The 16,278-nt window shown below is 35.0% G+C and overlaps 1 protein-coding gene across 1 annotated transcript in view; it reads right to left on the bottom strand.

The window, feature by feature from the left end:
• Positions 1-16,278, bottom strand: part of LOC118746479 (protein still life, isoforms C/SIF type 2-like) — a 375,070-nt gene that overhangs the window by 150,677 nt on the left and 208,115 nt on the right. The window contains exon 8 of the mRNA XM_036480328.1: positions 8,772-8,999. Coding sequence (XP_036336221.1) covers positions 8,772-8,999 — 228 coding nt within the window. The remainder of the gene's footprint in view (positions 1-8,771; positions 9,000-16,278) is intronic.

Below are 16,278 nucleotides of genomic sequence, written 5' to 3'. Positions count from 1 at the left end.
TCATTCCATCTTTTCATTTTACCTTCTGTCAATACAATTAATTAGTTAAATCAAACCACACCACTACATAGTAGTATTAGATTTAAGGACAACATGAATTTCCATTAGTAGTTTGTAAATTAGCTATACTCCTAAATAAAATCCAACATTGAATTTGGCTACATTGCAAAGCAAATCGTCATCATTTCCATCCATCAGCAGTGCTTGTACATGCAGTTCAACAATCTGAAAGCATTGATAACACGGTGCTACATGAAGTCATGAAATACACCCGAAACAAAACATTGTGTAGAGTGTAGGTATGACCGAGTACAACATTTAAATAGATCCCCTATAGCTCCTGAACCCTCCATTTTTTATACCAAAAAACCGCTATTTTCGTACTTGATGCACTTATCTATTAGTAGCTTGACTATTTTCTATCCGATTTTAGAAATCGAACCAGTTTTGAAAAGAAGATCTATAGACTTTTAAAACGATGTGTAACGATGTATTGTTAGACTTAGCTTGTTGACAGTTTTCATCGGTTAAATTTTAATGAGTCCCTATTTTTCTTAATTTTTTCAACTTTGATATAACCTTTATTTATCTAACCTATAACCTTTATTTTAGAATAAATTGATACCTCATCCAATGGAATTCCATAAAAAGTGTCGAATTTAACCCTTTCCGGTCAAATCCGTCCCTGATGAATATAATAATTTTTCCTCTTAATTACAAGGTTCATAGAGCCTCATAATACCAAAATTAAAAGATAAATATTCAAAAGTTGTTTTGGGTAGCTATTAGGACCTCAAATTTGTGCAATATATTGTACAAAAGTCCGCAAAGGAGTAAAAGCACTCAAGAAAACACAATAAATATTTCACTAAGTTTGACGGAATAAAACTTTTATTTCATTGAAAATGAACTTATGTATGTATAAAATAATTGATTTTACTGCAGATATGTTGGAATGAATATATCTTTTTAGGTATCTTTAGTTAAGATTTGCATTAAAAAAATTTAAATTTTCATGAGAAGAGAATTATATAAAGAAATTTTGAAAAATTGCAGATACAATTAAAATATAAATTATGAAAGATACCGTCATGGTTTTCTTTTAAAACTCTTTTTAGGAAATATTAAGCTTTTTATTTAAGAAAAAAAGACAAGAAAATCAATTTATTTTTGTTTTGTCTCCAATGATTGATAAGTTAGATGCAATAAGCGCACATTTGCTAAAACTGCTTTCTGAGATATTAGAGAATATATAATTTTTTTTTTGCAGTATGTATACAAAAAAGTAGTATTGATGTAGTATTGAAAAATTTACTCTTACGCAAAAAGAATCCTCAGATTACCAGTTTACCTAGTTTAACTTTAATAAACGCTTTCGACCGAAAACGTGTTTCCTATGTTTTTTTCTAAGTTACGCTTTTTTTTTTTAGAAAATAAATGAGTTCATATATATATTCAATAGCCCAAATTAGGTACAAAAACTCTTTTAAAAATGTAGTTTTCACTTTGTAAAGTAGCGTTATATAGTAGTTCCTACAAACGATGTATTTCAGTGTGCATACATCATGAAAATTTTGTACAAAACACGGCGGCGCCTGGGGAATGATAAAAAACGGAGGCGGCGGCGGCATGGCTTGGCGGCGTAAACCTCTAGTGCGTGTTGGAAAGTTATACCTCTTTGATTATAGTTCATTTAAGAATAAATATATGTGCATTTGTATACATATGTATTTCTATGTAGGCATGGTTATTGTGGTATAGCCCCCATTCTCAACAGAAACTGAAAAAACCTTCTATATAACAAATGTGGGAAATTAAATTCTCTACATATTTGTATATAACAATTTTTTACGAAAAATGCAAAATAAGCTTGCAAATTGGAAAAAACCCAAAAAAACTTAAATCCAAGATGGCGGAATGTTGCAAAATGAAATTTACTGGGCTAGTAATGATTGTTGTGTATGGCCATAAATTTTTTAATAAAAATCCCACAGTGTTTTTTTCTTACAACAAGCGAAAAGTTGTGGTTTTGTGTAATCACTGTTTTTGATACCAAATATGGGAAAAAATTCTTTTGTGAAACCACCTACTGTAGTTGACAGCTCTCTTAATATATAATGTAGTATATTTTCTATATTACTAAAAAACGATACTATCCACAGTGACATTAACAGTTCAAAATTTAATTTTTAATTTTCTTTTTAAAATCTTGTTACGTCATCAATTCGATCCGAGAAAGGCATAAGTACAATGTGAACATAAACTTAACCTGAAATAAATATTTGTCATTTAATGTCAAGTGGAAATCTGGCGTTATTTTATTGGTTCTTACTATTAATTCAACCATTTTAGCTTTTGTGTATTCATTCGCATACTTTTTTTCATAGCAATGGCAATCGTGTAAATTGGGAATTTTCCAAAAATTTGGTGCAAATCGTATCCCAATCGTGTGAATGAACAAATATTTTGCTTGGTCCCAATTACAATTGCACCCGACGCAATGTTTCAAACGCCTAGAATTTGGCCACCTGGCAAGAAATTGTAAAAGCATTCACAATTCGAAAGGGGCGTGCTTCAATTGCGGTGATTTAGGCCATAGAGCCTTGCTCCAGAAACAAAAAGCCAGATGTATGGCACAGGACAGGCGGAAAAGACTGTCCGTACTAAATAGAGGCGATACAAAAATCGCGGACATCATGTAGGTCTTGAAGCTTAACCTGAACGACTGCAAATCTGCACAGGAGCTACTTGAGCATACGGTGATTGACCAAAACGTTGACACAGCGCTACTAAGTGGGCCATACAAGGCGGGGGACTGCCAGCTATGTGCCCAGGACGACGCCGGTCGAGCAGCGGTGTGGAGCTGCGCCATAACGCCCCTGCACATGGAACAACTCAAAGCAGACGTAGGTTTTGTTTACTAGTTTTACCCTCGATGAATTCGAAGCAGGTATGGATAAGCTAACCTTTGATGCCCGGACTAGATCACACTAGATTAATAGCAGGCGACTTCAATGCTTGGGCCTTGCAGTGGGGAAGCCGACGAACTAACGCCAGAGCAAGAGCTCTTCTTGAAGCACTATCGTCTCTGGATGTGGCATTATGCAACTCGGGTACCAAATTTACATTTAGCAAGGATGGGCCGGGGTCCATTATTGACCTCACTTTTATCAGCAGCAGGCTGTTTCGATACACGTCTTGGGAGGTTAGCGACGAGTACACTCATAGCGACCACATGGCTATCTCTTTCTCGGTACAGGAGCTGGAAGCTTTACCGATGAACATACTACATACAGAGCTAAACGCAAGGAGCTTAAACAAGCCATTAAGCGAAAATGCTTTACTAGATTGTGTGAAAGCGTCCAAAATAACCCCTGGGGCTTAGCATATAAAGTTGTGACGAAAAGGGTGGTAAAGAAGCTGGAGACGATAATAAGCGCATTATTCCCAAGGCAACCAAGTTTTGTGAGAAAAATTTTTCCTGCTACTATTAAAAAGATAAAATAACAAACCGTCTACTGGAAACACAAAATTGCAAATGTCTGGACACACACCATTGCAAATTGATAAAATCGTTGTAAAATCACCGGAACCGGTTGCAATTCCAAATCGTGTCCTCACGCTTGCTGTAGCTGCGAACCCTAAAGTGTTCGTCGATAGTTTTAACAAATGCTTTAGAGGAGCAGTATTTCCTGATGCATGGAAGCGTCAGCGGCTAGTTTTATTGCCGATAACTGGGAAGCCACCAGAAGATCCCTCAGCATACCGTCCTATATGCATGTTGGATACGACGGGAAAGTTGTTCGAATGCATAATCAGCGATAGATTGTTGGAAGCAATCGAGGAAAAGGGAGGGCCTCTCAGAGACACAGTTCGGCTTCAGAAAGGGGCGATCAACAGTAGATGCAGCCAGTTTAGTAAAGCAGTTGGCGGAAGATGCAATCAGTGGCGAAAAGTGGAAGGGAGCAGCAAAGGAGTACTGCTTGCTTGCCACCCTGGAAGTAAAATATGCGTTCAACACCGCAAGTTGGAAACTCATAAATGCCGCTCTACGCAGATTTGAGGTACCCGAATACCTTCGCAAAATCGTAGACAACTATTTAGCAAATAGATAGAGTGCTACTGTGCAATACGGATAACGGTGTCAAAGACTTTATCTCATCTGGAGTGCCACAGAGTTCGGTTCTGGGTCCAATACTTTGGAATATCATGTACGATGGTCTACTCCGACTATTCTTGCCAGAACGAGTGAAAATTGTTGGATTTGCTGACGACATAGCGCTAGTGGTGGTAGCAAAGAATCTAGAAGAAATAATTACTGCAGAAAATAGTTCAATCGTTCAGATCCAAGCATGGCTGGTCGAAACAAGATTCGAACTTGCGCACCGAAAAACCGAAACTGTTCTAATAAGCAGAAGAAAGGTCAGAGAAGTGGCGAGTATAAACGTTGATCAACAAGAAATTACTTCAAAGGCGGCCTTATAATACCTAGGTATAATGTTTGATACGAAGCTTATCTTCAAGACGCACATTGATTATGCTGTCAAGAAAGCCGAAAAGGTGGCAGCGGGACTAACAAGTGTTATGATGAACGTAGGAGGCCCGAAACAACAGCGCAGACAACTATACGCAAGCTTCGTGCGCAGGGAGCACACGGTGCACAAATCTGGTATGAAGCGTCCAGCAAGACATCATATGTACGAGAAGCAAAGTCTTTGCATAGATTTTGCGCTATCGAAGTATGCAAAGTGCATTCCGAACTATGTCCGAAGAAGCAGCACTAGTGGTGGGAGGACTCTGCCCCATTGACATTTTAGTGAAAGTGACAGGAACCAGGCCTATAAACTAAACGAAACGCGAAGAGCTGCCACACAGAGGTGTTTGCAGCTATGGAAGACGAGGTGGGACTGCGCATCCAGCGGTCGTTGGACGCACCGCCTCATACCCTCGATATCAAGGTGGGCAAGTAGGGAACATGGGGAAGTTGAACTCCATTTGACCCAAATATTGATAGCGCACGGTAAGAACAATTTTATCTAAATTGCGTCGAGCAGAACAACCCCGTAGAATTTCATAGATTGGCAATAGGCCGCTCCCCCTCCGCGAAGTAATACCTTACAGTAGGTCCATGGTGGGAGGGAAACGGAGCAGGGGTGGGCTTTTAGTGCGGGTGAGCCGAAAGGCAAGTCCCATTCCACACTGTACCGAAGCAGCCTGAAACTGTAAGTGCCCCATTTTTGGCTGGCATAAATAAATACAAACAAATACTTGAATTTAATACCCGCTAAGCTGCGTCAAAGATATCGATTCGTTTTGCAGAAGAAATTATAAGTGGATAAACTCGGCGCCACAAAACAATGCGCCAGCTATTTATGGCCAGTCGGTTCATAGAAAAGCCTTATGGTTGTTTTTCTTGTAATTCGTCTAGCCACTAGCTACCTTCATGTCTTGGTATAGTAAAAATATTGATTGAGACATATTAAATTTTAAATTTGCGAGAAAATAAAAGCTTTAACCGCACGCCATTCAGTTTTCAGTAATACTTATCCATACATACATACACATATGCATTTGTGTATCTCACGCTAAAAAACTTCACCTGTGCAATTAAAAAGTTTCTCACCAGAAGTTCCTTTCATCCTTACAGAAACTTTGTCGCAGCTCCCATAACACTCTAAAACTTTCAGCCGTGGTTTGTGACATTGGCCGGATGCATGCGCTGATGCATTTTTATATATCACCGATATATGTATGTATATGTATATGTGTATAGTATATGAACGTAAGTGCAAGTGCACACATGTATGTATGTATGTGGGTGGGTGTACCACTCATTCGAATTGATGTAATTACGCGTATCAGGCATGACCCCTTCTATACAAACTTCAAAACTATGCTAAGCAGACATTCGCTGAAATATGCAAATTGTAGTTCGCGTGTGTTCGTTCACTCACTAAATCAGTGTATTTAAAAATGAGGTGTGTGTTTCTTGTAGGTATTTCCAATTTTTCTATTTTTTTTGTAACGTTTTCCTTTAGGTATTAAGTATTTTTTATTTTTTGCTGCTATTCTCCTTGCCATATTTCTTTCAACACGCCTTTCATATGCCACTCGAATGTCAATGACTTTCGACAGTGCTTGCGACGATGGCGACGACATTGTGGCATGCCATATTCACATGAAGGCTTTAATGAAATTGTTAATTGCAAACTTTTGCTTGGAGGGCAGCTGGCAGCTGGTAGATATCAACCATGAACCACTCGTTAGTAAGCAAGTTGAAAGGGTGAATGAACACTTCAAAAGGTTGGAAGGAGTTTCCAGCGCTTTCAAGTAACTTGAATGTTCATGTGTATGCCATGTATGTATGTATGTACTTAAAAAACTGTTTGCTGATGCTCATTCATATGTGTCATTTCACATTGGCTACTGTCAACTAGTGGTGACAACTATTGCGGCGACTAGGAGGACAGCGACGTAGGCGGCGAAGATGTTATTGTACTCAATGGTCTAGCTGCCAGGGCTGCTGCTCAATTATTTCAACACATTGAACCTGATTTGAGGGGAGGCGTAGTTTCATAGAGCGAGAGTGGACGTATTGGTGACAATATTAGTAGCATCAACAATGGTTGTTCACTTAAATTGTAGCACTTGCATGAACATACCTATATATATGTATGTATGTACATTAGGGTGGTAAAAAAAAAAGAAGAAAAGTCGGAATTTTAAAGCTCTCAACCACCCAAAAAATATACAGCAGTGTTTTATTTTGAAATCAAAAAACATTTAGAGGTCGCTCAACGCGCTCAAAGCGTTCAATGTATTTTGTATGGGGAAAAACAGTTTTTCGTAGAAATGGTATAGAATTCTTGAAAACCAAATCTGTTCAGCAGCCTTCCATTAATAATACCCATTCGTTTATTTAACAGTTTTTTAATATAACTATTTTTCATAGGTCTCCAAAAATGCCAAAAAATGCAATGGGGGCCCCATATAAAATTGTTCGTTTTAAAAAAGGGTAAAATAAACAATTGTGTATTATTATTGGAAATCTCCTGAAGAGAAGCAGTAGGTATACTTTTTTTTGATATAGAACAATGCAATCACCCCGAGTGCATTTAAATTCGGACTATATTTTCTTTCCACGCATGCATTTTTGGACCTCCCTAATTTATATGTGGTCATGCTCAATCGTTCGCCCATCAAAATAGACAAGTTTTCATTCAAGTAAAGGAAAAGTTGACCGCAAAAGTTGCATTAAATACACACATTTTTATACAAATATATGTATGTGTGTGTATGCATGTGCATGGGATCCTTGCTGTAGCTCTCAATTCTATGCGTTATTTCCGCTCATTGTTCTTTTAGTTGTATTGCTTTTGGTTTTTAGTTATTTGCTTCATTGTTTGCCATTAAAAGTAGTTACTTGATAATGTTGACGATACGAGTAACGTCGGTAGGTCGTTGGGTTTCCGTAGTAATTCTGGTCAATGGTTTATGTTTTGTTTTGCGAAATAAAGTTGTTGGTTTCCTTCTGGTCGCTGATATCGGTGCAACTAAATTTTGCGAACATATCAACAAAGTAATATTTGCATGGTGTTTACTAACTATGAAGCTTGTGTTGCCGCAAAGAGCTGGGTTTTTTTGTGGCAGTTCCAAAAAGTATGCAAGAAAGGGTGGATGTTGTTGTCTTAAGAAAGGTGCTTACCATTGATCGGACTTCTACCACATTGTGGTAGATCTGCCACTTTTTTGAGCATCTAGCACATCTACCACACAAGGTCTGAAATCTACCATATATTCGCGTTTTTGAGTACCTAGTTTTATTTGTGCTCGACATAATTTTCCTAATTTTAAGAGGAAAAATTGTCGTATCAAAGTAAAGGGGCTGAAAGAAAACGTTTGGAAATACTCTTGTGGAGGGTTCCAACCTATTTGAAAATTTTAACTCAGTTAAATTGATTAAACAAATGAAATATTGCAATGTTTGTATCAACCTAAAGTGTTGTTAAAAGACCTACGGTCGAAAATATGTTTTGAGGAGGGTCGCCACCTGTTTGAAAATTTAACTCAATTAAATTGGTAATATAAATTAAATGTTACGGTATCGGTACCAAACTAAAAGCATTTACGTATCTTGATTTAGAAATTTATATATACAAAAATTTTGTGTTCGTTTGTCACGGTCGTCAAAACTCGAGAACGGCTGAACCGATTTGAATAATGTTTTTTGTATTGTTCGGTATAATACCAGGATCAATGATATCACAAAAATTTGGAGGGTTGCCACCTATTTGAAAATTTTTTAACCCAATTATATTGATAAAATAAATGAATTATTACAATAAGGGTATCAAATTAAAGAGGTTTAAGAAAGATAACTGTTGGCTGTTCTTAGGATTCGAAAACTTTAACTCAGTCAAATTGATACAATAAATGAAATATTGCCATGTGGGTGTCAAACTAAGAGTTTTAAGAAGGTTTACAGTCGAAAATATGTTTGAGGACGGTTGCCACATGTCTGAAAACTTAACTAAATTACATTGATAAAATAAGTGTATTACAATATGGTTTATCTACTTTAAAGCACAATTTCTGCCGCAAATGAGGTACAATTTCAAAAACTTAATTTTCCATCTCTGCTCCACTTGGCATTGGCTAGTTTTTCATTATTATTTAAAAAAATGTTCGAGTGCATTCATGGCGTTTTGATACGATATATGGTGCTCCCTAAATATGTATTTATGTTGTTTTAATTGGTTTCTTTTACTTACGTAATTTTCAATCAAATCATTTCGGTGTGGCACAAAGTAGTTATGATCCTCCATGTCACGTCGCTTCTTCACACGTACGAAATGTTCCATTGGATTGAGATTGCGACGTGCACAGGCGCTAGCCAGAAATTCCTCCACCGACATGGCATCACGTAGATAAACTGTAGCATAGGCATTATCAGGCATGGCAACTTTGAATGTTTTTTCCGGTTCGTCACGTGAATTCATCTAAAAATTACAAAAAATATGACGCACAGATTAAAGTAATGTCGAAAACATCAACATTTTTTTTTGGTGACAAAAATAGGAGAAAGTACATATGTATATAAATGTGTGTCTCATTTGGTATTATATAAATAGAAAGACATTTTCCATCACTTCGCAGTAAAGCAGAGAGAGAGAATCAGTTAGTTTTATTTATTTAGTTAGTATATGTTTATATGGGAAATGTTTAAAACATAACAGTAAATATAATTTCCAAATAGTAATACACATAGAGACTTAAACAACCAAAAAAATTTTAGTTTTTTAATTACCCAACCCGAAAAAATATCGTCACTGCCTTCCCTGAACGTGACACTCAGTTACTTTTGACCTATTGGCCTCACGTCATACTGTACATCCGTCAAAAGATAGAGTCCACTAAGATATTGGAGTGCCAACATGCCATTCCAAAGGCAAATCTTTGGTGAGATTTATTTCAATTTTGCTAGGGGCATGCATTATATGGGCGGATATGGAGGAGCATCTGTTACCAGACACGCTATATGAGGCGTGCTGCACTCCTAACCACTCCTTAGTAAGGAACAATAAATAGTCCGGTAAGGCGATTGCAGTGCTCAGCATGTGAAAACATAACTTTCACAGACGAACTGGACGATTACAGTAGGAAAACATCCTTAAGTTCTAAGTGAACTAATTCAGAACGCCTTAAAAATTAAAACAAACTTTCCAAAATCCAGATTCTCCACGCTAAATGGAGTCACACTGAACCTCAACGTCCTCCCTTTAAAACGTTATCAAAAAATATATTGATGAGAAGAAAACAAACTCTTAAACTACATATCTGTGGACTTTTGATAAAACAACTTCTCTCGAGTAAGATCATTTTCTCTTCGAACCAGTAATTCATTGAGTTCTCGAATGATATTTTCATTCATTCATTTAACAAGTTAACCCACACGACTAAAATTAAAAGTCATATTATTTGAAAGTAATTAAATATTGGCGTGGAAAATTTTCACACAATATTCCTTAGGTACATATATATTATTTTCTTCATGTATATAACAATTTTAGAATGAATTTGGCATGAAGAAAATTTTCATCGTTTAACTTCAACATTTTGAAATACATACAAACATATGTATGTATCTGAAATTAAAAAAAAAATCGTAAAATTTCAAAAATTACAAAATAGCAGCGACAGATATTCTAAACGCTGCCGTGTTTTTTTAGTTTGGAGGCACACTCTTGAAACTTCACAGATAGGTTGTGTGTGATGCCAACGTCCATTGCCTCTAATATGATTATTCTATTTGAAAACTTCCAAAAGTTATAAAAAGAAAAATTTAGATTTTTTTGAGTGACAATGGAAAAATGAGTAACTGCGACACTTTTTCGTCTAAATAAACGAATTAAGGCTAAAATTGTCCAAATACTTGATTTATTTTTAATTGCTTTAGCGTTTTTTCTGACGAGAAAATGCAAAAAGACGTAACAACATCGTAACTGAAGTGGAAAAAGTCTTGACTAAATTTTTTTTATTTTTTTTTTCATAAATGATGTGGAAGTTGTAATTCGATGAAATCCATCATATCAATCAAAAACTGAATTTTGAATTTTTTATTAGCTACGACTTTTTGAATCTCACCGACGATGTTTGTTACGCCTTTTTGCATTTCAGTTGACGATAAACATATTTGTACAATTGTAAACGACTTCATCCGATGAGGCGTTTTAAGCTAAGCCGTTAAGCGTACTGTATACGTACATATTTATATGTAGATGAGGTCCTATTTCAATGCTAATAAAAGTAATAATATTTTTATTAACAGTATTTCATTGTTTTTTTGTTCTTATTAAATTAAAAAATTTTTTTTTTCTGTAGAACGAACAAGTTTTTTCTAAATTTCGAAGTGAAAAGTAGCATCATGTGCTGCCCATTAAGGGATTATTACTTATATTAATTAATGTTAATATTAATTACTGTCATTAGGAATATTCCTGTCGCACATAATGAGGCTTGTACGCTAAAGCAATAATAAATTACACCTGCAACATAATTTTTAAAACTTTTATTTCATTAAGTTTTTCTTATTTCAATCCATCATTTTTCCCTACTTTAAAAAAAATATAAAATATGCAGATCTTGTGGTGTTTTTACACTTGCATTTGCTTAGCTTTTCTCTGTTTTTTTTTTGTTATTTTTCGTAAAGTCAAAACATTGGCAGTATTTACATATATATGTATACGTACATATGCATGCATGTATGTATGTAAATACATACGGTTGTTGCTCTTAATCAAATATTTCATCAAAGTCAATTTCAATGATATGTATGCAAATGCATATAAAATATTCATTTGAATAATTATACTTTATTTGTAGAGAAATGTATTTGAGCACGAAGCAATCTGGCATGTTTTTTCGTGAGTTATATTTTTTTCGCAAATGTATAGGGATTAAAAAAGGCTAGTCATTAAAGTTAATTACAGCGGCACCTTTGTTAGTTTGCAAAAATCGCCGCATACAGCTTAAAATTAAATTTAACTAGCATTTCAAAAAGTTTTTCATAAAACGTATTAGCAGAAATGCATTGTTATTATTTTATTATATTTGCTTGATACAATGAAAACGGCAAAGAAGTCAGTTTCTAAAAAGCGAACAATTTGCTAACGAAAAGTTTTTAGTGGTATAAAATCAATCAGAATCGCGATTAAATAATCGAGCGACCAAAACTATGCTATGCCACAGGTTCACTGTGCACTTTTTATTTATGTTAAGGGGAAAAAATTAGGGATATTCACGATCCGGTGCATACTGTCTAGCATGGCGCATAGATAGCATAAATAGCATGATTGTTGTTAGTTTATGTGTCCAAACAACAAAAAAATTAGCCAATATGCTATCTATGTACTATGCTAGACAGTATGCACCGGATCGTGAATACCCCTATTTTTTTTAATAGATGGGGAAGTTACATTCATACATCCGTATAAAATAAAAACTCAGATCTAAACAATCTGTGGCGTGGGAGAAATTTATTTTACAGTAGCTCTTTCATGCTCGATCAGTAAATAGGTCACACAATTTCATCGTACATACATAAAGGAGTTAAATCGCAAAAGCTTTTATCTAAACAGTCAGTGGTATAGGAGGTATATGTTTTTGTAATCCGACTTTTTCATTTACACTGTCAACTCTCTGTTGCTGGAGCTAAATGTATGCAGTATGCGAATTTCACGTGAACAAATATTCCCAAAAATTATGAAGAAAAACAAAAACATTTTTTTCCATGTTAAATTATGGGAATGACATGAAATTGGCAAGAGGGCTGATTATATTTAGGGAATTCCCTTATGCGCGAACTGGAAAACCTCGACAGTTTTTGAGGTTATTTTTGGGAATACACCTTTTTGCAGCCTCGTATAGAATGGAAAAATTCATAAATATAGAAGCAAACCATTCAAAATGCCACGAAAAAGTGAAAAATGTAAATTGTGTGAATTATAAGACCAAAACGCAACACAGAAATTTACGAAATAGTTTTTGAGGGTGTTTTCACGACTGGTGAAAGTGCCATTCATACAATTCTTGACAGCTGTTTTTAAGAGGAAAGTTGGCCATTTACAGTGTCGCACAAGTCTGTGTTTACCACTTTTTTTGTAATTTTTTTATTGATAAAGTGTGGCGATAACTACTTCCGTATACATACATACAGTAAAAAAGCTTATACCTTTTTAAGAATATCGTAAACTTTGACAAAACACTTTATCATAACAATGGTCAATAAAAAAAGTGACTTTTCCGATTCAAGCACTGGTCTACGTCAGAGGTCGGCAACCTACGGTTCGCGAGTCGCATGCGGCTCTTTCGGTGTAAAGTGGCGGCTCTCCAGTTCCATCGTGTTATTGATCCACGAATGAGTACCATGTGAGTGAATGAGACTGCGGAAGCTTTATACAAGCGCTACAAAATACACGCAAATAAATACGGACGCTGAACTAAAGTTGAAGATATCGAAAATCTTGTGCAGAAATGTCTAGAAGGCGATGGAATCGAGTTAAAGAAAATCGTTTCCATTGCAACTGATGGAGCCAGAAGAATGGAAGGAATACATATAGGGTGGTAAGATAGATTTTTCAAATAAACCACGAAATTCTAACGTTTCACTGCATAATTCATCAAAAAAAAAAATAAATAGTTGAAGTTATCACTTTGTTGATTAAGATTAAAGAATTCTTTGAAGAAATAGTGAGCCACTATTGTGAACTACTTCTGCACAATAAAGTTTGAAGGCTTTCTATAGAAAATGTATTGCAACCATACGAAATTCAAATTTTTGCAAGCATTACTACCGCAAGGCCACCAACAACGTGAAAGTTTCGGCGAAAGTTTGAATTCTAAAAATTCAGATTTCCCATGACCACCTCCTTCAACGGATTTAAGTGCGCCCAACTTTTTTAGGGGGATAGTTAAAAGACAAAGTGTATGCTAATAAAGCAGAGACTATTAGACAGCGGAAGCAGAATATTCGAAACGAAATACGGAGCCTGCAACCAGAAACAATACGTGGTATATTGGAAAATCTGCTAAAAAGAGCCAGTGTGTGTGTTAGTAAAATCTATATATCTGTGGTCATAAGCAATAGCCGCCTAAGTCGAAAAACCTGTAATCGAGAAAAAGCGTTACCAAAATATGTTCGTCTATAACTTTTTAAATAGCCTAGCTGGCGAGATGGGAATTTCACTTACACATGGAATAGAAGTTGCAGAGTACGATAGCATATATAGCTCAATTCTTTCTCAAGTCGACTTAGGCGGTTATTGCTTATGACCACAGATATATAATACGCCCGATTTTCAAAAATGAGATGTCAAATTAAAGCGCTTGGTCTGTAGATGTGCAAACTGGGTTTAGTTTTTTGAAAAGAGTTGCCACCTTTTGAACAGTTAAACTCAAATTATTAAATAATCAGTGCCATCATGTCTGCATCGTTCGGTCGAGCTTCCGAAATGAGGTATCAAATTAAAAGGCTTGGACTGTATATGCAATAAGGTTTTACTTTTTTGAAGAGTTGCCATTATATTCAAATTATTGAAAAAAATATAAATAAATTATTACAAAATTGGTATAAAACGAAATGGTTTTGAAAGGCTTTGTTTCTCAGCTGAGCTATAGGAGGGTTGCCACCTGTTTAAAAAATCATACTAGGTAAGAAAAATATGTATCGCCATAAGAGTACTAAACGAAAGGGGTTTCAGCAAGTATTTTGAAAATATTTTGAAGAGGGTTGCCACCTGCTTGAAATGTCGAATTTAGTTTACTTATACGCAAGTTAGGAGTGTTAAGAAATATTTAGCTTAAACGCTAAGAATATTTTTGAGGTGTTGAACGAGTGTTGCCACCTGTTTAAAAAATTAAATTCAAATTATTTAATAAGTTTAATAAATTATTAAAAAATGGGTACTAATAGAAGGGGGTTTGGAAAACTTTTAATTCTGAACTATACTTAGCGGGGTTGCCACATGTTTAAAAAATCAAATTCCACTGAATTCATCAGTTAATTAAAATATGTATCGGAATATTAGGCGAAGGAAAGTTTACAAGGATGAAAATACTTTTGAAGAGGGCTGCCACCTGTTTGAAAGGTCTAACTCAATTTATTAACACATATAGTATATAAAATATAAACATACCGTAGTCAAACGAAAGAATGTCAAGAAATCTTTAGTTAGACCAATTGGAATGTTTGAAGAGGGTTATCACGTGTTTAAAAAGATACATTCAAATTATTCATTTATTTATGAGGGCTGCCATTTGTTTTGTTCGAACGATCCAATTCAAATTAGTTCATAAGTTTATTGAAATACATTTGTATCATAATGTTATGCGAAAGAGATTTAAGAAGATTTTTTTTTGGGAATACTTTTGAAAGGGAATTTCAAAAATGACAGGTCAAATTAAAGACCTTACCTGTAGATGCGTGGTAAAGTTTTTATTATTATCTTTTAATTAAGAACTTTTCTCATCGGTATAGCGTTATTTGAAATTTGATGAAACTAAAAACGTGCACCCACGTTGCCCACCCTGTATGTATGTAGGTACATGCTTACATTCCAGATGTTAACAAATGTGCAATCAAGCATAAAAATTAACAACATGAAATGTGCAGATTCCGAAGATTGAGAGAAGAGTGAATTGCAAAGTCCATGAAGCATTGTTTCGATTGTATGCAGTATGTTATTAAGATTAATTATACCCTTATGGTGTCGATGTTTAGCGCCACAAAGCTTACACAAATAAATATATATGTACATATACATACATATACATGTATGGACAACTACATTTAACTCCGCATCATATCTAAATTGCTATCTTTCTGTCCATCCTTAGCTGAAAGCCGCTTAGCTTTGAAACATTTCTGAAGTTTGTTTGCTCTCTTAACCAGTCATTATTATCGTTCTAATTAGACTTTGCCAAGAATGTGAATGCTGCTATGGGTTTTATTGTTTATCTAGCTAATAATATTGGATTACCATGCAAGTTGCCGATGATAATGTATTATTATGCTATTCATTAAAAACGCACGAGGTTTAAGTAGTAAATAGTAGAGCGCGTGTACTTACACAGCTTCACTTACATACATATTTATATTAAGTACCGAACTTCGGACGTCTTAAGTGAGTAAGCCTGGTCTTCAGTGAATAAGGACAGCGCGTTATATGCATTTACATATGTATGGACATTCCGAAGGTTACCAAGGGATTTAATAAAAGCAACTGTTGATGTAATTTCGTAAACGAAGTTTGGACTAGTTCTGCAATGACGCGATTTTCTGTGGTATGGCTCGATAATGGTACATTTTTCACATAAATATATATACATTAGAGTGGCCTTTTTGTTGTATGAAAAATTTTGAAATGCTTAAATCCAAAAGTTTTCGCACAGAATAATGTGAGGTTGGGGATATAAATAAATACGTAATTAGTTTAAAAGCCTTCAGGTGATTCCTAGAGGTTCCAGGTTGAGCTTTTTTGACCAAAAATTTCGAAATTACACCAATTTCTTTTAGTTTGCATTTCTTTTTTTTAAGTATGTATATTAGAAAAATTCTACATTATGCTTTATTTAAAATGATATTAAATATTATTATTTTTAGACATTAAATGATATATTGATATAAATTATGATTTCATATTTTTGTCAGCTTTAATATTATCGTGTACCATGGTTTTTCGATCAATGTCAGAATTTTTGAGCACTTTAAAAAGGTAAATG

The sequence above is a fragment of the Rhagoletis pomonella genome, unplaced genomic scaffold (assembly GCF_013731165.1).
Source record: "Rhagoletis pomonella isolate Grant_MI unplaced genomic scaffold, Rhpom_1.0 Rhpom_scaffold_00010, whole genome shotgun sequence".
NCBI classification, from domain to species: Eukaryota; Metazoa; Arthropoda; class Insecta; order Diptera; family Tephritidae; genus Rhagoletis; species Rhagoletis pomonella.
The sequence above is the reverse complement of the archived record's forward strand: the minus strand, read 5'-3'. Positions and strand labels throughout refer to the sequence as shown.